Source organism: Ursus americanus, chromosome 12, assembly GCF_024610735.1.
Source record: "Ursus americanus isolate L20-20 chromosome 12, mUrsAme1.1.p, whole genome shotgun sequence".
In the NCBI taxonomy this organism is placed as follows: Eukaryota; Metazoa; Chordata; class Mammalia; order Carnivora; family Ursidae; genus Ursus; species Ursus americanus.
The window spans coordinates 3114479-3139598 of record NC_142138.1 but is presented as its reverse complement, the minus strand read 5'-3'; the positions used below and the strand labels follow the sequence as shown (position 1 = coordinate 3139598).

Here is a 25120-nt window from a genome sequence, read left to right as displayed (position 1 = left end):
AATCACACCTGTGGACTTGGTGCATAAAATTTCATTGGGCAACAGTAATAAGCATGGCCAGATGATGTTTGGGCAGTTGAGGAGCTCTGCGCCCAGTGATTCCAGCTGCATGGAGACCTGGGCACCATAAACCTGCCTGCATGTTCATGCCCGTGGGCTAGTCCAGGGCGCACTGCCAGTGGCTCTTTTCCTGGGATCAGTATCTGGTGGGAACTCATGTGACCCTTCGTGCCGGGGGGACTTTTGTCCTCTTCTTTTCCAAATTGGTGGAACCATGTACCCCCTGGTACCCACAGACCCTAGCCTTAGGCTCCTAAGAACCTTGGAGCCAGGTGTGACCTTGGGCAGTAACCACCATGCTTAGCATGCTACCTGCCTCTCTAAGGCTCCAGCCCTTGCCTTCCCAGGGGCTGTAAAGAACTCCGAGTGCATGTGCATGACGGATGCCTTGTGCAGTCGGAAGGCTGAGATCCTACTTCTCGTTCTCCCCTTGGCTTGTTGTGTGATCGAGCAAATCCTTTTTCTCCTCTGGGCATTACTTTCCTATTTTATATAGGGGACGACAACTGCTCTGACTTCCCTTTCTCACAGTTTCTCTTGGTGCTCTCTGAGCTGGGTAGGGTTCTGTCATAGAGATGTGTAGCTGTCTTCCCATGAGGCACCTGGAAGTTCAAGTTCTGGCATTTGGCTCTGTGTCTCTTGTGAAGATGGGCCTGGACCCTGCTGGATCTCGTCTGCTTGTGTCTTGGAGTCACAGGGCTAGGAGCAGCCACAGACTGGAGGACTCAGCAACCCGAATGCCTGTGAGTCTGCAAACTGCATGTGTACCTGCAAGTCCTGGATCCTGAGTGAGAATTACAGTCCCGTCTTCCTCTCCTTCAGTCAGCCACGGGGTACAGATAGTGTTCAGGGCTCCCGCTGAGCCATATCTGAGGCAGACCAACGCGCCTGATGGTCTGACTAGTCTGTCTTTGACACAGCCCCCCTGGTATATATAGGTCCTCCTCCGAGAGGATTGGGTAGGATTCTATTATGCCAGACCCTTCCTACCTGGGTAGAAATGTCTACCTTTGAAATCTTGCTGAAGAGGTAGCCGCCACCCCTCCCCCCCACCCTGCGCCCCCCACCAGGGTTAGCCACAGCCAATAGGACTCCTGGTCCATGTCATCTAAAAGAATTGGGGCACTGGGAGTGGCTAAGGGAGAGTACGATAGGTGCCCCAGGACCCCTGCCTTTTGCTGGCCGGTCCCCCAACCTATTCCTTTGCAGATTCTGCTGCTTCTGATGGCCCCTTCCCTCACAGGCCTTAATGCGGTTTTTCAATAGCTGAGCTCAGCAAGCATTTTCACAAATAACAAGGATAAGGAACATGAAAGAAAAATGGAAGGAAATAAGAAAGTTATCCAAATGATACAGTTCTCCTTAAGCAACCACATTGTAGCTCCTAAGGCTGTCTTTCAGCCTTCAGAACCTTGCCTGGTGTCCTTACATTCTTGGTCCTTGGTTTCCACATGGGGATGTGCTACCTGGATAGTCCTTCATCGTGGTCTCAGCCAGAATTCCCTTCTGGAAAATTGACTGTTTGTAGTTAATGTCCCTGCACCACCTGGATATTTGAGAGGAACCTCCCCTTCAAGTAAGAGATCTTGGGTCTTAGAAAAGTAAATCCTTACTGTACTGCCTGAAACATGGGGATCAGTTTCCCCTCAGTGTCTGCCAAATAATGGAGTAATGGAGGGAAGGCTGGACTGCCCTGGAACTTTCTGGGGTGGAACCAGTCATCTTAACTGGATTTTTACTACCAGACTTCCTCAAAAAGGAGTTTATACTGTGGTCTCCACTTCCTTATCTCACTCACTGTTTGACACGTTGCATGCTGCCTTCTGCTCCTGCCAACCCACTGATGCCAAATTCATTGGGTTTTTCTCAGCTGTCATCTTGCTTGACCACTCCATGGCATTTGACACTAATGACCTGTAATTGAAGCTCAAAAATCAGTTGTATATATTCCAGAAAGGGGAAGTGTGCTTTTAGGTTGTTTAGGTTGACCACAGGTTGATATAAAGTGAGGTCAAAAGAGCATGTGTGACTCTGGGTATCTGATACCCTGAAAAAGGTCCAGGAGCTCTAGGAATGAGGGTGGGTTGGGTGCGTCCTGACTCATGGTACGTTATCTCCTGTGGAATTCTGGAAGGAGCTGAGAAGGGACCTCTGGGGAAGTTTCTTGGGCCCTCAGATCTTGGGAGTACTCTGTAAGCAAGAGATGGAAGTCTCACTCTCTAGTTTCTAAAGACTCATGGGTAGAAGTTATAGAGAGACAGATTTTAGTTTAGTATTAAGAAAAGATGTTCTAGAATTGAAGGAGTCCAAAACTAGAGCTGATTGCCACGTGAAGTGGTGACTTCCCTGTGTGTGGCGATGGTCTTCTGGGGGTGACCTGATTTCATTTTTGCTCAGTAACACCTCCATGACATTAGCCTGGGCCCTCTGTTCATCTCACTCCATACTGTTCCCTGAAGATCTACTCTTTTGGCTTTAATTTCATTTAAATTACATTAACAATTCAGCAGTTTATATCTCCAGTCCAGACCTCTGCTCAAAACTGGATATGCAGCCGCCTCTGTAGATATCATCACCCTGCCACATGTCTTCTAGGCACTTTGAACTCAGCAGACATTGAGCGCCCACCATGTGCCATGCACGTACATAAAACTGCATTCTCAACTTGCGCCTCCTTCCAGTGGTGCATCAGGGATGAGGCAGTGAGCAGTCCACCGTGACTTGGGCAGAGAATTTAAAAACAGTCATTAAATTGACTTAATACTGGTCGGTTCTGAGTGTCCGATATCCTCTCTGTGCCCCTGCCTCCCTCTCTGTGTCTAACTCAGGGAGTAGCATGAAGCTCGCCAAGCCACAAACTTTGAATTGGGCTCTACCGCTTCCTCTCATTGGGTCCCACATCCCATCCTGCACATCTCATATCTGTTCCTTGCTTGTTATTTCTACAGCCTTTGTCTAGCTCTGGGCTACTACCCAGCTTTTTCAGGGTATTGTTTTTGTTGTCCCCAGAAAAATCTTTGTAAATCACAGCTCTTCAGAGGCTTTCCATTGCCTATGGCCAAGCTCTTCTCTTAGCAAGAAAGTTCTATGTTCTTTCCCAGCTACTATTTCTGGTATCTTCCTCCATGTTTTCATGTATCCCAGTGCTCCCAACTTAAGGCTGTTTAGTCTATTTCTTTTATTGTCTGTCCCACTGAACAAATTGTGAGCCCCTTAAAAGCAGGGGCTAAGTCTTGCGTTTTGAGTCCTAAGTGCCTGCCTATTATTAAACTTCAGTAAATGCTTGGTTGAATGGATTTATGCAGGTACGACATCCTATTTAGAGGGGAAGACCATTTATAAATCATAAGAAAAAATAAGAACGGGCTCTTGGTTTAAATTCTGATCTCTTATCCTTTTGCATGGTCTCTTCTCTGTCGGCAGAAGACCTCTTGCTAGAAACTTAAATGTGAACTAGAGCCCCTGACCAGCCATCACCAACTCACGTGCTCTTCTCTCTCTCCTCCCATCTTAGATCCCTGCCTCTCTGCTATAACAAAACAGCTACAAACTGCTGCATTGGAAAGAACGTAGGCTTTGGGGTGAGATAGACCTGGGTTCAGTTCTTGGCACTATCAGTTTTTAGCCGTGGGACCTTGGGTGACCCCTCTGAATTTCATTTTCTCATCTGTAAAGGGTAGGCAACAATACCTCCCCGCATCATGCTGCGGAATCACGTGCCAGTGCAAGTAAGATCCTTAGCATGCTGCAGGCCATCAGAAAATAGTAGCTGCTGGTGTTATTTCGAACAGAGGCTCCAGGTGCTCCCATTTAGATCTGGAGCCCAGTGTCCAGGGTGCTAGAGGTGGGGTGCCCTTCTTGGGCAGGGTGGGACACGTGGCTAATGGGTTAGCCTCCGGAGGAGTTGTGTTTGCATTTCCTAGATTCAGACTTCATACCTGGGACATGGGTGTTCCCAACTTGTTCTCTTTTCCCTTTCTTGTAGGCTCCCAGGCCAGTGCCAGTACTTGGGCTTGCCGGTGGCGGATTACTTCAAGCAGTGGATTAATCTGAAAAAGGTACTGTGTCTGAGCCCCACTCGGGTGCTTCCTCCGGGTCTCCTGTGCCTCAGATCCCCTCCCCCCTTGCTTTCTTTATTCATCTCTGTTCTCCTCTTTTTGTTGTCATCTCTTTCCATTTCTTTTGTTTTCTTTTCTCAACATCCCTCCTTCCTCTTCCCTAAGTAATATGCACTGGAAGGGTGTGGACCTTTCTGCGAGTGGGGAGCTGCTTGGGGACCAGGCTGCGGGGTAGACTATAACATTGTCCTGTGCGGTGTCATCCAGATGTGTGGAGAAGTCCCAACGAAGGGGACTTTCTAGGTTCTTGCTCAGAACTGAATCACTGGGCTGAGCTGCATTGTCTTTAGGAGAGATATGGCACTAGCTGAGCCTCTGGGAAAGTATCCTTCTTTGATGTGATCATGAGTGTGACCTCTGACCATCCTGAGTTGCCCTGGTATCTCCCTCTGGTTGGGAGGTAGAATTGGTTCAGGCTGGCTTTGGTCCTGCCTCGCCCCATCAGAGCCTTGCTCATGTGAGAAGGACTGTGGAAACTAGAGCCCAATTCCCTTTGAGTATGAGGAAGGAGACTGGCCCTATTGAAGCACCAAGTACCTGGGGAGTGGGTGCTGGAGCTGTAGGCTGGGGGGGACCCCGTGCAGCTACGAAATTGGGGCCTGGCGGAGAATGAATTACCCAGAAAACTGTACTTTCCTAGTATGTGCTATGCTTTCTAGGTAGGCAGAAGAAGGGAAGTGTAGGAATAGGCTCCCAAGATAGGGATCCTTCCCATCCCTCTGTTGGGATCCTTCCTCCAAGAGTCTGAGTCTGCTAGAGAGACTCACCCCTGTAATTCCGATGTAAGGGCAACAGCCCTGGAGCAGCCTTAAGAACCCCATGCCGCTGATCAGGTTAGTGACTCCCAGGAAATAAGAGAGAACACGCCAGGGGTCAGAGTAGTGGCTCCCACAGGGGCTTAGAGAAGAGAGAGGTCTTGATGGGTAAGACAAGGTATTGTGAGGATTTGGGTCATGAACTGGGCACTCAAGGAAGGTGGAATATGAATCTGAAGAGGAGAGAAGACTTTCCAGGCAAGGGGAGCAACATGCTTTTGGTGTGTGTATGGGCTGGGGCTAAGTGAACATGTGGAGGAACAGTAGAGGAGAATGACCTTGGACTTTGTTCCGTCAGTCTCAGAGCAGCCATTCTTTGTGGCAACATTTGTGAACTCCTTTGCTTTCCCCTGGTACTCAGGTCCTTTACACTTGGTCCTTAGCTTGTTTGTACTTTGACCCTTACCTGCCTCTCCAGCTAATCTCCCTTGGACCTGAGCAGTAGCTACTAACTACCTTCCATCTTTGGCTAAGGGGGCCAGGCTCTGTCCTACCTTCGGGTCTCGGACTGTGGCCTTACCTCTGTCTGAATCGTCCTCCAGTCATCTTCATAAGGCACGTTCGCTCTTCTTGAGGATTCAGCTCAGGTATCACCTCTTCTGAGAAGGTCAGCAGTCAGTCTCTTGTCTTGAGACTCCTTGACCCTTTGGATATCAGTGATCTTTGACTATTGAAACTGAGTTCCTGTCTGTTTCCTCACAGACCTGTCTATCTGGAGCACAGAGACAGGCTGGTTCCTCTCTGTGTCTGAGGTGTCCCAGTCAGCACTAGGTACAGAGTACGTGCTCAGTCAACAGTCAGCTGGCTGACTGATGTTTGAGAGCTGGCTCCACAGGCCCTCTCACGCAGGGCTTGGCGGGGCTCTACATGAGGCTGTGGCTAGGTCTGTGCTGCTGGAACATAATATGCCAGCTGTCAGAGTGCATCTGAGGGTGCTTGCTGGCCTCAGCAAATGCAATGTGAAGGCCCGGCCAGGCGAGGCAGGCGCTGACCATGAACAATTGCTCTGTGAAGTTCACTAGACTTTTTGGTGTCTGGGTAGTTCCCTGCCTCCAGGTTCCTTGGCAGAGAGGCAGGAAAACAACCGACCCATGTGTTAACATGGCCACTCAAGGCTACCTTGATGCTGCTGGGGTTCAAAGCAAGCTGTCCTGAGTCTGTTCATTGTGGTTCTCTGCGGACTGTGCCGAGCCGTAGGAGGAAAATGGGTACAAGTGAAAACTGGAGACTCTGTTCCCAGTTGGCCTTGTGATTGCGTCTTGGTAGGTAACCTGAGCAGGTCTAGGAGAAACTAGAGTGCATGAGGCGAGTGGCATTAGAGTGGTCTAATCCCTTCCTCTCTGCCCTCCAGCCACATCAGGTTCCAGATGCACCTGAGGGCCCAGCAGGAGAGATGACTCAGTTCCGGACTTTGGGCCAGTTTTGCCAGTAGCCAGTCAAGAGAGGCTGCAGGACCCTGGAGGTCCAGGGACATGGTGGTCTTTCTGACCTTTTTATGGCATGAGTTAGTGCAGGGTGCACAAAGATTCCTGCTCCCTTAAAAAGAGTAATAATAAGAGCAAGCCAGAGAGGTCATTGCCAGGGTTGCGTGGGTATTGCGTAACGTCTTACTCCGTGCCCTTCTTTCCCCCTGTGTGACCCAGGCCCTGGCTGTCTCTAGGGCCCTCTCCTGTCCTTTTTTTTTTTTAAGATTTTATTTATTTATTTGACAGAGACAGCAAGAGAGGGAAGAACGCAAGCAAGGGGAGTGTGAGAGGGAGAAGCAGGCTTCCCGCCGAGCAGGGAGCCCGATGCGGGGCTCGATCCCAGGACCCGGGGATCATGACCCAAGCCGAAGGCAGACGCTCAACGCCTGAGCCACCCAGGCACCCCTCCTGTCCTTGATCTTATTCTTTCCTCCCCGCTTTCCTTCCTTTTCCTCTCCTCAACTCGGTGAGCAGAACTTTGCCCATGGAAAAAGTAGGGGGGGTCTTGGTCTGCTTGGCTGCCAAGACCTGCCCATTGAGTCATCTGGGACTGAATTTACCATCCCCATTTCTTAAGGCCTCTCCTGTCCAGAAATGGTGTGCACTGCGTCAGGGAAGAGCAGCCTTTCAGTGGCCAGGCTGCCACATCGCCCGCCTCCACCCACTTCCCCTGTAGCAGAGTGGAGCAAGCCAGTGTTTGCTGACATTTGGAGTGTCATTGAATGATCTTACACTCTTATTGAACTGTCAGCTTAGAGAAGACTTGGGGCCCTGCTCCCAGCTCCCTCCAGGAGGTCAGAGCTGTCACTGAGGAGCCAGAAGAACACACACACACACACACACGTACATGAATATACACGTGTTTACTCCAGTGAATGAATATACCCAAGTAGGCATATCCAAAATTGTATGTGTGTTTCCATTCATACGTATGGGTGTAAATACATAGTCACATATTCACTTTCAGAAATATATGGAAATATACACAGGCACGAATGTTTATACATACGTATTCATAAAGCATGAAGACATGGATATATATAAACATACACATCTTTGTCAGTAAACACATATTCTTGAGTGCCCTCGGTGTTCCAGGTACTGTACTAGGCCTGGAAATACAACAGAAAAGATGGATGTTAAATAATTCTAATTATGTTATAACACTGCTAAGTCCAGAGTCGTGGCATCATTTCATAAGGGGGCCTGACAGGGGGGCGGGATCAGAGAATGGTTCCCTGAGGAAGGGTGTCTAAGCTGAGATCTGAAGGATGAGTAGGAATTGGCTGATAAGCATGTGGCAAGGCCCTGTGGTAAGGGGAAGCCTGGCAGCTTCATGGAAGTAGAATGTGAGTTTCATGAGAGTGGAGTATATTTGTCTCCTCCGTTCACTGTTCTGTCCTCATCATTTTGAATAGCTCCTGGCACACGGTGATGTTTAGTCATTATTTGTTGAATGAATGACTACCTGGAGCATAGTGAATGTGGGGTAGAGAGGAGAGTGGTGAGGGATGAAGCTGGAGGGGGAGGCCACAGGTTAGATTTTCCTCCTTATCCTTAGGGTAAGGGGAAGCTATTGAAGGGCACTAAACGTAGGAGAGGCATGATCTGCTGTGCATTTTGAAAAAGCTCTTTCTGGCTACAGTGTAGAGAGAGCTGGGTGTTGATATGGGGGGGATCAGTACTGGTTTTTCTTAATGGGGCTATATTTGGCATCTTGAGGTGGAAGAAATCATTGTATGGACAACATTGCTGAACTTGTAGCATTCTTGTCCCCCCTGTTCACTGGATGCTAGTAGTGCCTCTTTCTAAGTCATTGCGACAGCTGAAAACGCTCCATCCCCGCCATATGCACATACATTTCAAGGGGCCTAGACAGGGGTGGGAGTGGGGAGGTACTGTCCCTGGTTGAGAACCACAGAATTAGACCATTGCTACAGCCCAGGTGAAAGATGATAGTTACCAGGATTGAACTGATAGCAGTGGAAATGTAGAGAAATGGATTGATTCTAGAGTATTAAATGGTACAGTCAGTTCTGCTATAATGCAGCATAGACCTTCTTAAAAATCACCGTGCTATGAAAAGTTGTAATAAAAAGTTGCAATAAAAACGGGGTTAGGAGCACAATACTCAAAAACTTCATTAGTGACATATAAAAAAAGATAGGAATCTAATAAAAATTGTAGCATAATTTTACACATGTTAAATGGCTAAGAAATACATAAATACTACAATAAATATTGGCACTCTACCTTGAAAAAACCCTGGAGTTTGGTTGGCAGTGGGCATGAGAAAAGGTTGTAGCTTGTGAGTTATTGCGAAGTGGTAGAAGGCGAGTTCTCTGGAATCGGTTGGAAAGTTGTAGCCCGATGGATGTGGCTTATGATACAGGTAGTGTTCTAGGAAGCTGCTGTATGTTTGAAGTGTACGCATGTGTGCATTCTGCGTATTCTTACACAGCTCTCTTCAGCTGGGTAGACTTTCCTCTGTTTATCTGGTATTGATTATGGACCAAATCACACATAAACAAAGGCACAGTTTGCATTATGCTAAACTGTTTCCTAATACATTGACTGCATTGGAATGAAGGTGCTCTTTCAAAACAAGTATTATAGCAGCATGTACTGTACAATGGACAGGAAAGAGTGATTGATTGGCTCTGAGGGTTGATGATGAGGAGGAAACCATGATGACTCTTAAGGTTTATGATTTGAGCAACTGGATGAATTGGAATGAATGCACTGAGGTAATGGAAGGAAGAGAAGTTTGGGGATTAGAAGACAAGATGAATTGGGACACATAGAGTTTAGATGCTTTCAGACATTCTTGTGAAGCTATGGAGGAGGTAGTCAGATATATAGGTCCAGGGCTCAGGGATAAGGTCTGGACAAGAGATACAGATTCAGGGAAGTCGTTGGTGTATGAATGATCATTGAAGTTATGGGAGTATAGAATATACAGGGTGAGAAGAAAAGAGGGCCTAGGATGAGCACTGAAAAACACCAATACTTAATAGGGAAGGAAGAGTCAGACATAGAGAAGGAGTGGTCACTGACAGTAGTGATAAAAATTCTCATTTATTGATTGCATTTTGTGTGCTAGACCTGTGTTGTCCAGTATAGTTGCCAATTTTTTTTTCATTTTAAAGTTTAATTAACTTAAATGTAAATAAACTTTCTTGAAGAACTTTAGAACAACCTGTGTGGTGAGTTTACATTTTCAACTGTTAGCTATTTAAAATTTAAATATAGATCTAGTATTTCTAATGAAGATTTAGCATCTGAATTGAGATGTAGTTTAAGTGTAAATTACACATTTAAAAACAATCGTTTATTAAAATGTTCATTAGTAATTTTTATATTGACTACTTCTTGACATGATAATCTGTTATTATTTGCATATCTGTTTTTCACATTTTAAGGTTGAGAAAACAGGCACATAATGAGGGTGCAACTTGCTCAGTGTCCCATGTTGGTACCCGGCAGGGGTAGAACTGAAATTCAGTTTTGCCTGACCCTTTGTGCTAAAGAGAGGGTAAAAATGAAAGAGTAAAGAGTGGTAGAGAAGGGGTAGAGCAGGATGGTGTGGTGCCACGGAAACCAAGGAAAGAAAGAATTTTCAGGACAAGATGACCAGTCAGCTTGCAGAGAGCCACGTAACAGAAGGACTGAACAATGAGCTCCTGGGGTGGAAGGGCCTCGGCGACCTTGGTGAAAACTCAGTGCTGTGAGAGGGACTGGAGCCAAACTGGAGTGAATTGGGGAGTAAACGAGGCGACAGAGAAATTTTAACCTTTTCAGAAACATGGCTTTGAAGAAGAGAGAAAGGACAAGAACTGTGATGGGGCAAGTGTGGGGTTGAGGCAGGTGGCATGTTGTAAGATGGGAGACGTGCTTGGTTGTAGGCACTGGTAGCGAAGGAAAGTTTGAAAATACAGGAGTGAGAGAGGTCTCTGAGATGGTGAGGAGATGGGGTGGAGAAAACGATGAAAATCAGCTCTCTGCAGGAGGGGGAAGGGGGATGTGGTAGAGGCAGAAGCGTGCGGATTTGACGGCAAGTTGAAGTAGCTCCCATCTGATGGCTTGTCGTTTTCTCTATGAAGTAGGGGAGCCACTTGCTAATAACTAATAGGGGAGGGCTGGGAAGGTTTGTAGAAAGTGGAAAGGGATTGCTATGGTTTTAGTAAAGAGTAGAAATGTGAGCCAACTTGAGAAATAGAGTAGGATTTCTAGGCAGTGTGGAGGGTCCCGTCAAGGTTGATGGCATTCATTCATGGTGGAACCACTCTGTTTAGTAGGGCTTTTCTTCAGCAGAGCTCAGCTGCCTGGCTGTAGGCATGCCGAAAGCAGACATTTAGATTCATCCAGGGTGGAGACTTGCGCAAGAGGTGTGATGAAAGGAGCAAAGGAGTTGTTGAAAATACCGGCCAGACGGTGGTTTCCAAGAAGGGACAATGAGATCTCAGCTGGATATTGAGGAAGGAGAAGACAGCAGGGGGCCTGATGGTTATGGAAAAAGTAGCTAGGTCCCAGTAAGGTGAAGAAAGGTGTATCACGTGTCATTGAGCATCCACATGGAAAGATAAGAGATCATGGTTAGTGCAGGATGTCTAAATTAGTGATTTCAGAGATGGGGCAGTTCTCCGTGTTGGCAAGTTCCGAGATGTGCCCATGGGAGTGAGTAGCTAGGATTGGGTGGAGGAAAATGTTAGCGTAGATAAGAGGTTAAGAAAGGGATAGGTCAGATGCGACTTCCATAAGGAAGTGAGTCTATGGATGCACACATGCACACATAACGTATATATTCTCTCTGCGTATGCATGGACACATAGGGGTAAATGTGTATACAAACATACGCCCGCATGTATGCGTATACAGTTCATGTACATCCAGACCAGCCATGCGAGTGCATGCACGTACACTCACAAATGGTCTCGAATTCCCTCTGGGCCTGTTTAGGTGGGCTTTGGGGGAAGCAGACAGGCAGTCTTAGGAGGATTCTGAGTCAGTCCTGACAGACAGGGCTCAACTAGTCATGCTCAGAAGTTGTAGGGAGGGGATCACCTAGAATTTAACAGACCCAGATGTTCCAGGGTGTGAAGACTGCCGTTCCACTTTTCCTCTGCCATCTGTGCTATCTGCCTTGCTGTAATTTCTGGGTGCTCTGAAGGGGGTGGAGTTGGGACCAGCTGTGAAAGAGTGAATAAGGAGGAAGAGACCTTCTCGGGTCCCTCCAAGAAGGAGAAGCATCTCTCCAAGAAGCATTTCTGTCTTCCCCTCCCCTGGGAGCGGACAGCAGGAGAAACTGCTGAAGGGAAGGTTGGTGTCTACGATTGAGTGTGACTTTTCCTGACCTTGGAGCATTCAGAGTCCCAATCAGTGCAGTAATAAATTAAGGGCTTATGGAGGAATAAATTCTTGGCCTTAATGAAGTTCTTTGCTGGGGGCCATAGGCAGGTCAGCAGGTCGGAATGATGCAGATTGGAGGCTCCAGCGAGTGGGCTCAGCTAGCTGGGAAGCCATCAGGAGTGAAAAGATCTGAAACTCTGTTGGTCAGGTCACTGTTTCGGAGCTGTTGGGGATAAAGCTGCCCAAGTGATAGGCAGCTGACAGAGGCTGGGACTCTCTAGAATGGTGGCCATGTGGTGCCACCTGCAGAGCCCCTCCATTGGGGTTATTCAGAAGCTAATTTGGAAAAAAAACAAGAACAAAACAGAACTGAAAACCAAGAGAGGGGTGTGAAGATTTAGGGGCCCTGCAAGGTGTTTGTTTTATTTCAGAGGGTGGAGGGCAAGAGGATTTGCCCCAAGACAGATGCTTCTGTACCACTTGGTGGTCAGAACCAGACGTGCTGTGGTCCAGGTCTTTGGCATCATCCAAAGTACAGAGCACTGTCCTTGGGGCAGTGGGCAGTTATGGGCCACTATCCTGGTGGGGCCAGCTCTGAGACCAGGTCCTCTAGCTGTCTTAGGGAAGAAATATATGCACAGAGGACAGGACACAGAGCACCAGATATAAATGAGGGAGAGGTGGAGAAACAGGCATGGGACAAGGAGGGGGCGAGTGGGAGAGCAGCCTGGAGTGCTTGCTGCTGGGTTTAATGCTGAAGCCCTGGGAGGAGCCCGTCTTGGGGGCTGGAGGCTCCTCGATCGTAGAGCTGAAACTAGAACCCAGGCCTTAAGACTCCATATCCTTAGCTCTTTCTCCTTTCATCCCGCTCTCTGCAATGTCTGCCCTTGGGCATGAGCTCTTGGGATGTGGTCCAGAGGTAGCAGAGGGAACAGTGCTGTGTTTGGAATAGGGCAGCTGGAGTTGGAGAGAATGTCTCCTTTCTTCGCATCTCCCTGCCCCCATGGTGTAGTACCCTGCCCGGCTTTTCCTTTAAATATGTCTTACAGCTGTCTGAACTCTGAAATTTCTTTCACTCCTTCCCTCGCCTTGTTAACATGTGTTGCCTTTGGGGTAATCAGGGAAAAAATATTATGTCCTTTTACAATTACCGGGTTTTGGAATATTAAAATGTCTCGCTGCATCGGCACTGTTATTTTGATTGGTATTCTAACCTTTGACTAGCCCATAAAGCGCGCCGCTCCTGAAGCCAATATTGCAGGACTGAAATTTAATTCCGAAATGATTCCAGATAATAGGGAGACAGATAATATATGCATGAAGGATATTATGTTTGGACTAACTGCAGCAGGGCCAGGGCTGGGGAGCTGAATAATAGCCCAGAGTGAGTTATAATCTGTGGGACAGAAATGCCTTACTGTCAGGGCCAGGAGAGGAACTCTTAAATCAAAGGCACAGGAAAGGGTGCGATTGCAGTGTGCTTGTTTTGACAGGAAAAGCACTGGAGCCAAGAGGGTAGGTATGGAAGGCTGTCGCCCTTCCTTCCTCTTGAGCAAAGTACCCAAGGCCCTTTGCAGCATCCCTAGCTTCGTATCTCCTGTCCCTCTAACATTCTGGCCATATCAAACTTCTTGCCATTCTTCAAAAACACTCTTCAAAGGGACTGTTTCACTTCCCTTTGCTCATTCTGTTCCCTTTGCCTACATTGCCTTTCCCTTTTTAGTGTGTTGAGAAAACTCCTGTTCATCCTTCAGAACCCTCTTCTGTGAAGGATTCTCTGACGTTCCTTGACCCCTGGTAGAAATAGTCGATCACTTCCTCCTTTGTATGGTTTCAGCACTTTGTAATAAGCGTATCATATGCTCTTGTCATTATCTGCTCACACATTTGTATTTCCTAGTAGACTGTGAGCACTTTGAGGCCTACGTGCCGCCTGTCTCTGTATTTCTAGTGCTCAGCACTGGACTGGGCACACACTGGGTGTCGTCAAGAACTACTTGAACCCACACTGGACTAATGAGCTCTGCAGTCCACATGCCTATCCCCCTGCCAGATTTCCCAGACAAATAGGCTTAGAGAAGTTAAGTAAGATGCCTGAGGGAACGTAGCCAGGAAGAGGTAGAGCTAGGGTTTGAACCTGGGTAGGGGTGTTCTGTTCCCCAGACCATATATCTTAGGCAGGCGGGCAGGGAAGGAGTTGGAGGCCAGGGTTGGAAAGACAGAAATTCACTTCTCTGACTCCTTCCTTCCTTCCCTAGCTCAGGACTTGAGTCCTCATTGGTTCTTAACATTCACAGGTTTCAAGTCTGGAAGGGATTGTGCCTTCTGTCACTGCTAATGAACTTTGGACAGTTACTCCACACAAAAGACACTACTGTGTGTTTGTAACTAAGGATCGGGGAAGTGCCTTGACAAAGTGCCTGCCCGTGGTTTGGGAGAGCTCTTGAGGTGGGCAGGCAGAGTACATGGAGCTCTTGGTAACGTCAGAAAACTTCACAGACGTTCCTTTTCCCCCTCAGCACTTGGTGGAACTGATGTTTTGGGTGTTCAGAGATAAGGGAGGTACATAATGAAAAAAGCTACAGGGAATTTGGTTGGCTTTTAAATGGATTTGTATTTGTTAATTACAATACTATCAGCCTAAACCTACATAAACAAATGGCCTGGCTATATGTGAGATGGACCCTTCACCTAATCTTCAGGTGATGCTTGGTGTGGACACTGACCCCCGGGGGATATAGCTCACAGGCTGGAGACCATTTGTGCAAGAGAAAGCTTTAGAATCAGACGAGTCTGGCTCAGATTTCTAACATTGCTCCCAACTACCTATGTGACCTGAAGCAAATTCCTTAACCTTTCTGAACCTATAGAAGACGATTAATTCCTGACACACAGAAGTAGGCTCCGGGGTCCAGTAGGCTTGGTTCAGAATCTTGATTGTACTTACTAGCTGTGGGGCTTCAGGAAAGTCACTTCGTTCAGCTTCAGTGTCATTCTTTGTAGAAGAAAAATAGTACCCACTCCTAGAGTTGTCCTGGACGTGAAATGTCCTCCCTTGTCCTGGTACTGGCCATTCGGCCTGAGGTGACTAGGCTACGGGGGTGAAGGAGAGAGGCAGAATTCACGGGCATGCCAAGGAGGAGGAGCCTCGTGCCATCTGTGGACGAGCTCCCCCTGTGTGAAGGTAGTGAACAGAGTTGACCATATCATGCTCTTGATTCCAGCTGCCACAGCATGGCTGGTGTCCAGTGGCGTGCAGAGTCACATTTACCTTCAGACGATTCCTGGCTCTATCACTACCTGCATCTTGACCTTGGACAAGTTACTTACTTTCTCGGAATCTTGGTTTCCTCCTTTGTAAAGTAGAGGTAATTAGAAAAATGAAGAGGTACTACTCTAAATGTTTTATATGGATTAGGTCACTAATCCTCACTTCTATGAGATAAGCACTATTATTGGCATATTACAGATGAGGAGGCTAAGATCCAGAGAGGTTAAGTACCTTGCATGGGGTTCAACAGCTAGTGAGTGCTGGAGCAGGTATCTGAGTCTAGGCAGTAGACTCCAGAGACCATGCTCTTACTGCTCTCTTGCCTCCAGCGCAGAGGAGGTAGGGGTCATTTTCATCTGGGGTGCAGGAGAGAAAGTTAACAAAGATTCCACTGAAACGCTGAGTTGGGCCTTCAAGGTGTTGAGAGACCGGGTGGGAAGAGCATTCTCGGTGGAGGCCGCAGTGTACGCGAAGGCCTGGAGGAGTGCGGCAATGCCGGATTGGGGAACTCCGTATAATAGTTTGCAGAGTTTTCAAGCTACTGATGTGGGCCAGCCGTGTGTATACCTTCTCCCAGAGAAGCTAGAGCAAGTGAGGACAGGAAGGTACCATTGCCCGGTGTCTAGATGGAGCCAGCCTAAGCTTCCTTCTAAGCGTGTGGCAGTAGCTCCAGAAAAATGCCACATGTTTATGTCCATGTGAGGGAAGAGTCTATGGGCCCAGGATAGCAGGAAGGGAAAGATGGCACCATGCTTTGTGGCATTGTCCGCTCTGGGCCGTCTGACACTGCTTTGCCCATGTCCTTAAAGCAGAATGTGGCAAATTACAGTGAGTAATCGGGGTGCCTGGTGGCTCAGTCACTTACGCACCCAGCTCGATCTTGGCTAAGGTCAGGATTTTAGGGTCGTGAGATCAAGCCCCGCCTCAGGCTCCTCGCAGGGCATGGAGCCTGCTGAAGATTCTCTCTCTCTCCTTCTCCCTCTGCCTCTCTGCACCCTCTCTCCCTTGCTCTAAAAAAACAAAAACAACACAATACAGTGTGAGGAATCAATTAGGTGATGTGTGTAAAGCTTTTAGAAGAGTGCTGGCACTTGGCGTGTGAGTGGCTAGCCTAGCACACTCTCCGCCAGGGGGTTAGCCTGCCTTGTTCTGCATCCCCCATGAGTGTGGCCACAAGGGGAAATGGAACAAATGAGGCAGTCAGCTCAAGGCAGCTGGGATGCCTTCTTCCTCCATGAGGTTCCCTGCTGCTGCTACAAGACGACCTCTACCCTGGAGTTGCTTGCAGTGCCCTCCATGGCAGGTCTTTGCAACGAGGCCCACCGCGTGGTCTGCCTCTTGCTGGCTGCTGCTCAGGGTCTGCGTCCTGTCAGCTGATGCCACCTCTTTCTCTTGGTCCCACTGTGAGCCTCCTCTGTCTTTCTCTTGTGTCCTTGAGGAAGTGAATCCTGAGAACAAGGGAGTGTGTGAGCTCTCCTGGGGTGTTTGGAGCTTTAAGCCTAGGCATCCCGACTGTCGAGCCGAGACTGTAACCCTCGGGCTAGCCTCTAGGACCCAGAGTAACCGAAGGTCCACGCCTCTCAGTTATTTTGTGTGGCCTGGTCTGTCCCTGTGCAGGACCATGAGCAACTCAAGCATAGGGACTAGATCTTGTTCTTGAATCCAACAGAATTCTCAATCCACAGAGCTAGGCCAGCAGAGGGGGTGTCGAAGACACTGCAGAAGCACAAAGGGCTGCTGGGGAGAGAGGTGAGGCGAGGGAGAGGTCGACTCATCTACACTCTGTTAAGTCTGAGAGAAGTAAGGGAACTATTACTCTGCCTTCTCCCAAGTTTTTGTTTTGTTTCGTTTTTTTTCTTTTTGTGTTCTGTTTTGTTTTGTTTTGTTTTGTTGTTGTTGTTGTTACTGTTACTCTGGACTCTAGAAACTAGAAGGAGTTACGGAAAAGGAGAGAAAAGGACAAAGAGACTTTCTTGAAGGCAGGAGGCACAGCCCTGCCTCCCTTCTCCCTCCCATGTTGCCCTGCTTGAAAAGCAGGACTGACCACGTCTGTCAGTGTCAATAGTCGAGCACCACCATGTGGAGCCCCAGTGGGTGCCAGCCTCTGTGCGAGGTGCTTTACACACGTTCGCTCATTTCATCTTCACGGCTACGCAGCAAGGGAGGGGCTGTCGTCCGTGCTTTATGGGTACTGAAGTAGAGACTGAGAGAAATTAAGCTCGCCCAAGACCCCATGACCGGGGTATAAATTCAGCTTCTCTCCTTTCGTGGCTTCTTTCTTGTCACTTGTCCCGTAGCAGATACCACCTAAAGGCAGTTCCTCTGGTCTGGCCTGGTTGGAACAGGAGGCTGGGGCAAACACATAACCAGCCATTCCTAGTTGTATGATCAGTGAAAGGCAATGATTGGGGAAGGATGGGGATTGGCCTCATAATCCAGGTCTCTTGGGAGTGGCACCTTTTAATGGGGATCTGTGTGTATGGGAATGTGCCTGGGTGTACGTGGATATCTGTCTGTGTTTAAAGAAGTGTATTTGTCCATGTGGGAAGTTTGTATCTGCGTATACTCGGGTGTTTGCCCATGCCCACGTGTAGGACTATGGTAAGGGTGTAAATATGGGGTATGTGGAAATATATGCCCACCTGAAGGTGGCCGATGAGGCCTTTGTCTCTAGAGGACGGTGTGATACAATACAAAGAACCCTGGGCTGAACTTGAAGCTGGAAGATTAAAGACATGGGCTCTGGTGTTGGGTCACTTCCCTTTTCTGAGCCCTCAGTTTCCTCATCTAACAAATAAGGGGCTGGAGAAGGCAATCTCTTCTGCCTTTGCCATTCTGAGATCATTTATGGTACCTTAGATTTCCTCTTTTTTGTTCTCAGCAAAAAATGAGACATACTCAAGGAAAGTGAGAGAACCCTTAAACCTTTGCCTACTTTGATCTCCAGCCTTGGGACTACTCCACTATCCCACTAGGAAAAGTTGAGGGTCCAGGGAAGGCAGAGCATTGCCTGGCATCAGCTCAGGAGAACTGGGGCTCAGGTATTAGGGAGGGGTTTGGATAGCTGGTCCTGTCACAGTTTGGGGTGGCCTGGACTAGAGTTGAATGCCATTGAGGCTTTGGGCTTCTCTATGAGAACATGGGCTGAGGTGAAGCTTGTTGTCTTCCTACTTCTTTCAGGGGGGGGAATGTGATAGGAAGGGGGCCTCTCAATACCTTAAAGGCAGGGTGCAGCCCAGGCCTTTCCTCTGGCCTTTAATCCCCTTTGTTGATTGTCTTGGCAGGTGCAGAGTGATGGCCAGGTAGAGACCAGAACAAATAGCTGGACATGTGTTCACATTCCTATGGAACCTGCTGGTTCAACCCAAAGCCTTTGTGTGAGCTCACTTGGCCTGCTGTCAGCTCTTTTGGGGGAAGAGTGGCTTACGGTTGGGTGCTTGAGTTTTCCCCAGCTGATTCCTCAGAGCTGATTTGGGTGGCTTCAAGATACGGGACCTTTGGCCATCTCAGTCTTGAAATGGGATTGTAACAGTGTTTTGTCTATTCTTTTTTTTTTTTTTTTTAAAGATTTTTTAAATTTATTTATTTGACAGAGATAGAGACAGCCAGCGAGAGAGGGAACACAAGCAGGGGGAGTGGGAGAGGAAGAGGCAGGCTCATAGCAGAGAAGCCTGATGTGGGGCTCGATCCCAGAACGCCGGGATCACGCCCTGAGCCGAAGGCAGACGCTTAACCGCTGTGCCACCCAGGCGCCCCTGTTTTGTCTATTCTGTCCCACGAATTAGCCATCAGTTTCCTGAAATTTCTGAATTTAACTGGCTGGATCACTAGAGAAGGAACGAGCATTGTGTGGACTCACAGGGAGGCGTCCTCAGTGCTGGGAGGACGTCTGTAGGTTAAGCTTAGATCAGCCTGGACCTAGTGGCCTGGACCTAGTGACCCTGCCTGCGCCAGGACCTCTAAATTCACATTCAGCCACCAGTCACTCTCTAAAGCCCTGTGTATCAAGGCATTTAGACTCTGAAATAAATCAGGTCTAGTCTTTACCTATACAGGGCCCCTAGTCTAGCAGGGAAAATGGGGAAAAATACAATAGAGTTGGTTAAGTACAGAAATAAGAATTATGTGTATGGTATGTTTAGGTGTGTTTTTAAAAATAATTTATTTTGAATTCAGCTTTGACGAGTTAGAATTCACGAAGGAGAGACTCCACGTAAGTGTGTCTTTGTGTTTATATGTCCCTTGCCTATGTGACTCGAAAAGCTCAGAGCTACCTGGGTGAGCTCGTCCTGGCTGCAGCTGAGCCAGTGACTTTTTCAAGGGCCTTAATGCAGGGCCCTCGAGAGATCCTAGGCTGCCCTGCCCTGCCCTGCCCTGCCCTAGGAGTGGTCCTTCTGGGAAGATGAGGTCCAAGCTAGCTGCTTGGGAAATGCTTATGTATGGGTGCGGGCAGCTGTGCCTGTGAGTGTGCACGGGCATGAGCCCAAGTGTGCATAGGGCAGCAGCCAGGGGTCTGTCTTCAGCACCATGACCAGGGCTTTGATGCTAGGCCCGGGCTTTGCACCTACTTGGCTGCTGGCAGGAGGACAGGCTGCAGGCAGATCCCAGGGCAACCCTGAGGCCTCCCCAGTGGTGTGTTTGCTGTGCCTAATTACCCGGCAGTTGTTTAACTATGCAAGCTGCATGCCTGCCTTTATTGCGCTGTGATTGCCGAGCTGCCTATGGGGAGTGTCATAAAAAGATATAAAATGCCCATTATCTGTCTGACGCCCTCCTCCTGGACTGTGGGTGTTTGTGTTTTATTTTATTTTTATGGCTCAAGGGAAGCTCTGCAGGAAGGCAAGGGAGGGAAGAACAGGGAGGGGAGGGGAGGCCCTACAGGAATTGGGGGCTGGGAGACTGAGGAGCCCCCTTCATACGGTGGTCAGCCATGAGCTGAAGGGCTCTCCTGACCAGAGGGGAGAAGTGGAAATGGTGGATCTCTGGGGTCAGGACAGGAAGTAAGGCCCAGATCTCCTCCTCATCCCCCTGCACATCCTGCAGCTCGTGTTCCCACCTTACCTCTGGGCTGGCCTCCTCCTGCATGTGGGCCTTGGGTGCAGGGTAATCTGCAGAGGATGCTGCCAGCGGGCTGTGGGAATGTGGGCCTCTCATTCCCACTCGGGTCCTCACCGGCTTTAATAACTGGAATTGCTGACTGGCTTCCTGGAGCACCATGGCTTGCTGTGGGACGAAGATCTTGGATACCGCCACCTGCTCCTGAAGCCCTGCACCTCTGCAGCCTCAGCTCCCCTTTTCTCGTCAGCCACTGCAATGTGTTCGTGCCACACCTATCCAAGATTCACTGGGTCTTAGGGAAATCTCTAGACCAGGAGAAGGAGGGGAATTAATACAATTTGAACACTTGTCCTGTGCCAAACAGAACCCATGTGAGTCACTGAGGCAGAGATCAGACAGGGACTCTGCCCATGAAGAGCTCGCACTGCGTAACCAGTGCGAACTTCACAGTAGATGTTAAATCAATGTTTGTCAAACGGGACTGGATTCAACATATTCATTCATTCATCTTCATTCAGTAAATGGCTGTTGACCACCTACTAGGTCAGGCACTCTGCCAAGCACTGGGAATAAAATAGCAAGCAAAATAGACAAAATTCCAGCCCTCATTGGTCATTCAAGTTTATTGGGAGAAAAATTGAAGGATTTAAATGCTGGATATGTGACTCCAGAAACCATGGCCTTTCACCTATGACATGTTGTCTCCCATGCCTACACCGTCAAAGCCCAAGCTATTCTTGTACTGATTGTTTGACTCCTCTACTTAAAAAATCTTGACGTCTGTTGTGTGCAGTACAAGCTCTCTGGCCTACCTCTTGAAACCCCTTTGGGTTTTCAGCTGTACCAAGATAGCCTGCATGGTCACTTGCAGGCCTTATTCATATTTGTTCCATTTACCTAGAATGCCCTTTGCTGCATTCCTGCCTAGTGAACTTCTGCTTATCCTTCAAGACCTAACTCCTTTATGTCCTCTTTGAAGACTTGTTGTGTTTCCCACGGGCAGCTTTCTTCTCTTTCACACACCTATTTATTAAGTGCCTGGGTACCGTGGTAGAGCTTTCTGGCTTTGTTCACTTGGGTGGGCCTGCAGTGGGCTCTTTGCACTTCTTCTGTGGTAGTGTACTTAAAAAAAAAAAGTTTTGTTGCTGTAATTCACATACCGTACAACTTACCTGTTGAGAGTGTACCATTCAGTACTTCTTAGCATATTCCTAGGGCTGTGCAACCGTCATCATCATCTGAGTTTAGGACATTTTTGTCTCCCACTGAAAGAAACTCTGTTAGCAGTCACTTCCCATTTCCCCAAAATGCCCCAGCCCTAGCCAACCACTGATCTACTTTCAGTCTCTAAATTTGCCTATTCTTGCAATGATGGGAATTTTTTATATTTATCCATTCATCAGTTGGTAGACATTTGGATTGTTTCCACTTTTTGACTATTATGAATAGTAGTGCTATGAATATTCGTTTACAAGTTCATTTTATTATTTTTATATTTTTGCTCTTTTGTTTGTTTTATACCTGTCTTTCCAAGTAGATTGTGAGAGCTCCTAACAGTGAGGGTCACTTCTATGCTGCTCATTGCTATATCCCCACCACTTAGCCTGTGGCTAGCACTTGGTAAATACCGGTGAATGAATACATGCATGCTTTCTAATTCTCTTCCCTCTTGGGGTGTAACAGCAAATTCCCCAAGCCGCGCTGCCCCCTGTATCTGTATTCGCATATCTACCACCCACGCTGAGGCATAAGTTCATTTGTCAGTGCCCCAGACCGTGCCCTTCTCATTCCACTGTTGACCTCTCTGGTGTAAGTCCTTTGCCCAACAACAGCTAATATGAGAAGCTTTCCTGAGTTGTCCCCTTGATGGCCAGTAAGGCCAGTAAGGTCTCTGGCTAACTCAACACTGAGGCAGAGACTGACTCTACCCCCCACCTCTTCTCCTGAGGGGCCCTGGATTGTTTTATACAAGGAGGGTAGAATCTATGGAAAGACCCTGGAGGGAGTGTTGAGCTGGGTGGCCTCCTGGCCCTAGGCGAGGCTGGCTGTGTGACAGCTCCAGATGCCTGGGTATCTGAGGAGGAGAAGAGGTTGCCCCTGCCATTCCAGTCAGTAGCCTGTATGAACCAGGTCTGTAAAAGAAAAGGAATTTCTAGAACCAATAGCCTCTGAGAGATTAGTAAAACCAATATTTCTCTTTTCTTTGCATTTACTCACCCTAATAGTTTGAGCCCATAATTAGAAATGGGCTTTATTAGGCTAATTAGGAGGTAGGAATGATGGCAGGAGGGCATGTGGAGATGCATCAGGGTGGTGGGCTGTAAATCTAGGGTTTTAATAGGTTTGTTCCGTAATCAGGTGGTCTTAAAGGCTGACTGGGTGGCTGGGCCCCCTCCCCTCCCTTCCTTCTATTCCCATCACTCCTTGAAGTGGCCTTCACACTTTGCCGTCCTTGTCCTCGATACTGGCAGCGGCGCTGGGATATGGGGGGACTCAGGAGGGAGGGAGGAGACCCCACCCGGAGCTTCATTGCCTATGCACGCGCCGTCCAGCCTGGCGGCATGATTACCTTGCTGAGAAATCCGTCCAGGCGCAGGGCTGCTGATAGCAATCATTGATTAAGAGGGTAATTGTCCTGAAAATTCAGATTGATCAGAAGGCAGAAATGATAACTTGTGTAACTGTGTTTAAAGCCACGTCCTGTCAATAGACGAGACTGAGATGTATCGCGCCAAGAGGGGGGCAGAACGGATGGGTGTGTGCGGGCGGGCGGGCGCTGCCATCCTTCTCTCAGGGCTGAGCAGGATGTTTCTTGTCAGTAACCTGGACTATTGGAGATTCAATCACTTTTATCTCCCCCTCTCTCTCAATCCAAATGCCTTTTCATATTAGGAAATTAGAATCGGCCCTGCTCATGCAAGATTTATTAGCTCTGCTGAGCAGTCACACCGAAGAGTAAATGATTTTGCTTTGCTGGAGCTTTTTACACATTAGGACCCAACTTCTTCCCTGCTCTATGCCACTGGCTGCCTGGAGGAGTGGGCTCTAGAGCTAGACACTCCGGGGGTGAGCTTTCAAAGTCTGGTTCAGGGGAAAGCATCCCTGGGATCTAGTTTCTTGACCTGCCAGCACCCTGTTGTGTCTGGCTGACTTCCTTCTATCTGCTCCCCAGACGGGTCCCTTACTGGAGTCTAGGTTGTCTCTCTCAATTGAAGGGGTCAAACCGCTTGAAGGAATGAGGTTCATCCCTCAGAGTTGGGTGACCTGGTGGAAGTTTACCTAGAGGGTTGGTGCTGAGACTATATATTGAGTAAGGATTGACAACAGAGGCAGAGGATGGAGGGGCTGCCATGACTTGACTTCTCAGAGCCTGGGATTGTCCTCCTGTCTGGGGTGGGGCTGCAACAGCTAGAGCATCTTTCTGAGCCTCTGGGGATGTTGTCCAGGAGGTTGCCTAGGAGTTTAGAGCATGGGAGCTGGTTAGAGCAAGTTTTAGGGGTTTCTGGGCCTGCTGGCTGCCTGTGTCTACAGGGCTGCAGGAGGGTTGACTGGTTGAGGCTCTCTGATCTGCCAGTAATGTGGGCTCTTAGGGAAGGAAGGGGCCAAGATCCATGTTTCTGGAATTCTCCTGTGGCCTTAGGCTTGAAAGCAGTATGGGCCTGTGTGCCAGCTGAACCTAGTCTGCCCCGGAGATGAGGATACCAGTGGGCTAGGTTGATTGTAGGGAGGACCATTCTCCTTCACTGAGACTGTATGATTCTCCCCCTTACTCACCTCCTTGGGTCACTTGGACTTACAGACAAATGTCGGTCGCTGTCATTCTTTCACCCTCTCTGTTGTAGGTGTTTGGTCTTGGAGGCCTGGTGGAGCAGGTGAGTGTGGAGAGTCCTGATACAGGGCTGAAGGAAGGTAACAGATTTTCTGGATTTTTTTGTGAGAGGGCTATGATCCCAAGGACTAACCTCTGCCCACTTGGCTCTTTTAACTTGGTCCTATGAAGCCTCCAGTTCTCTGAGCTTTCAAATTCTTTCCCCAAACCTGAGGGTTGGCGCTGGAAGTGATGGGTTCCCCAGGAATGAATGGTGGGAGTAGGTAGCAGCCATTTTGATCCAGAAAGAGGGCTATGTTTGGGGGCAGGGGATAGGGGGAGGCTTTTTAGAGGAAAGTAGCTGGCAAGTGTCTGCAGGATATTCCCTAGATAGGAGACTTGCCTCTAAACAGACCACAAGGCCACCAGCTTTTTCCAGCGGCTCTGCTTCTCTCTGCCATCAACCTCCATCCTTGGAGAAGCCTTGACTCTCTCGGACGCCTCCTCCTACTAGGCTGGGTTGGGCAAGATAGGCCTTCCTTCTGCACATGTGCCACCCCACCTCCCACCATAAGAATTTACTAAGGGATAGAATAATCTGAGGAGCTTGATGTAAAAAAATTTTCAGATAGATAAAACGTATGTGATACAGACACAGTTTTCTGTGTAAAAAATTCTGTACAACTTTCTGTACAGTATTGATTCTCATCTGGCATATTTCAGTCAGGTTTAAGTCAATAAAGTTTTTGGATTGTTAAAAAAAAAAATCCACCTTGTCCCATCTGATGGATTGTGAAGGAAGTGGATGCGCAGAGCCAAGAGGACTTCCCAAGATGCAGTGCTTCTGCCCCTGCCTCTCAGCTAGGCTTGCAGGCTGCCTAGGAATACTTTGCAGTCCAGAGGAAGGATCACCTCTTGTTTGGCTTAGCCTTCGGCTAGGGCTAGTTTGGGCAAAGTCAAGAAAGAATGAAAGTGCCATAGGTAGCTTGGACCTGGGAATAGAGAACTCAGAATTCTGACAGACTCCCAGTGGAGTGAAGGAGACAGATAGTCACTACAGGGTGATGTAAATGGTTTTGCTTTCCAGAGCCCAGAAGAGGGAGTGCCTGAATTCTTCTGGAAGAGCTCAGACGGGCATCCAGAAGAGGGTGGGGCTCTTGAACTGAGTCTGTGAG

General features: G+C 48.4%; 1 protein-coding gene across 16 annotated transcripts in view; it reads left to right on the top strand.

Moving 5' to 3' along the window:
* ERI3 (ERI1 exoribonuclease family member 3) overlaps positions 1-25120 on the top strand; it is a 126414-nt gene that overhangs the window by 61850 nt on the left and 39444 nt on the right. For 8 of the 16 annotated variants that reach the window (XM_087865819.1, XM_087865823.1, XM_087865822.1 and 5 more), the window contains 3 exons: positions 708-803; positions 4046-4118; positions 23980-24009. In XM_087865819.1, coding sequence (XP_087721945.1) covers positions 708-803; positions 4046-4118; positions 23980-24009 — 199 coding nt within the window. The remainder of the gene's footprint in view (positions 1-707; positions 804-4045; positions 4119-23979; positions 24010-25120) is intronic. The other 8 variants (XM_087865824.1, XM_045799731.2, XM_087865818.1 and 5 more) reach the window with 3 other exon arrangements.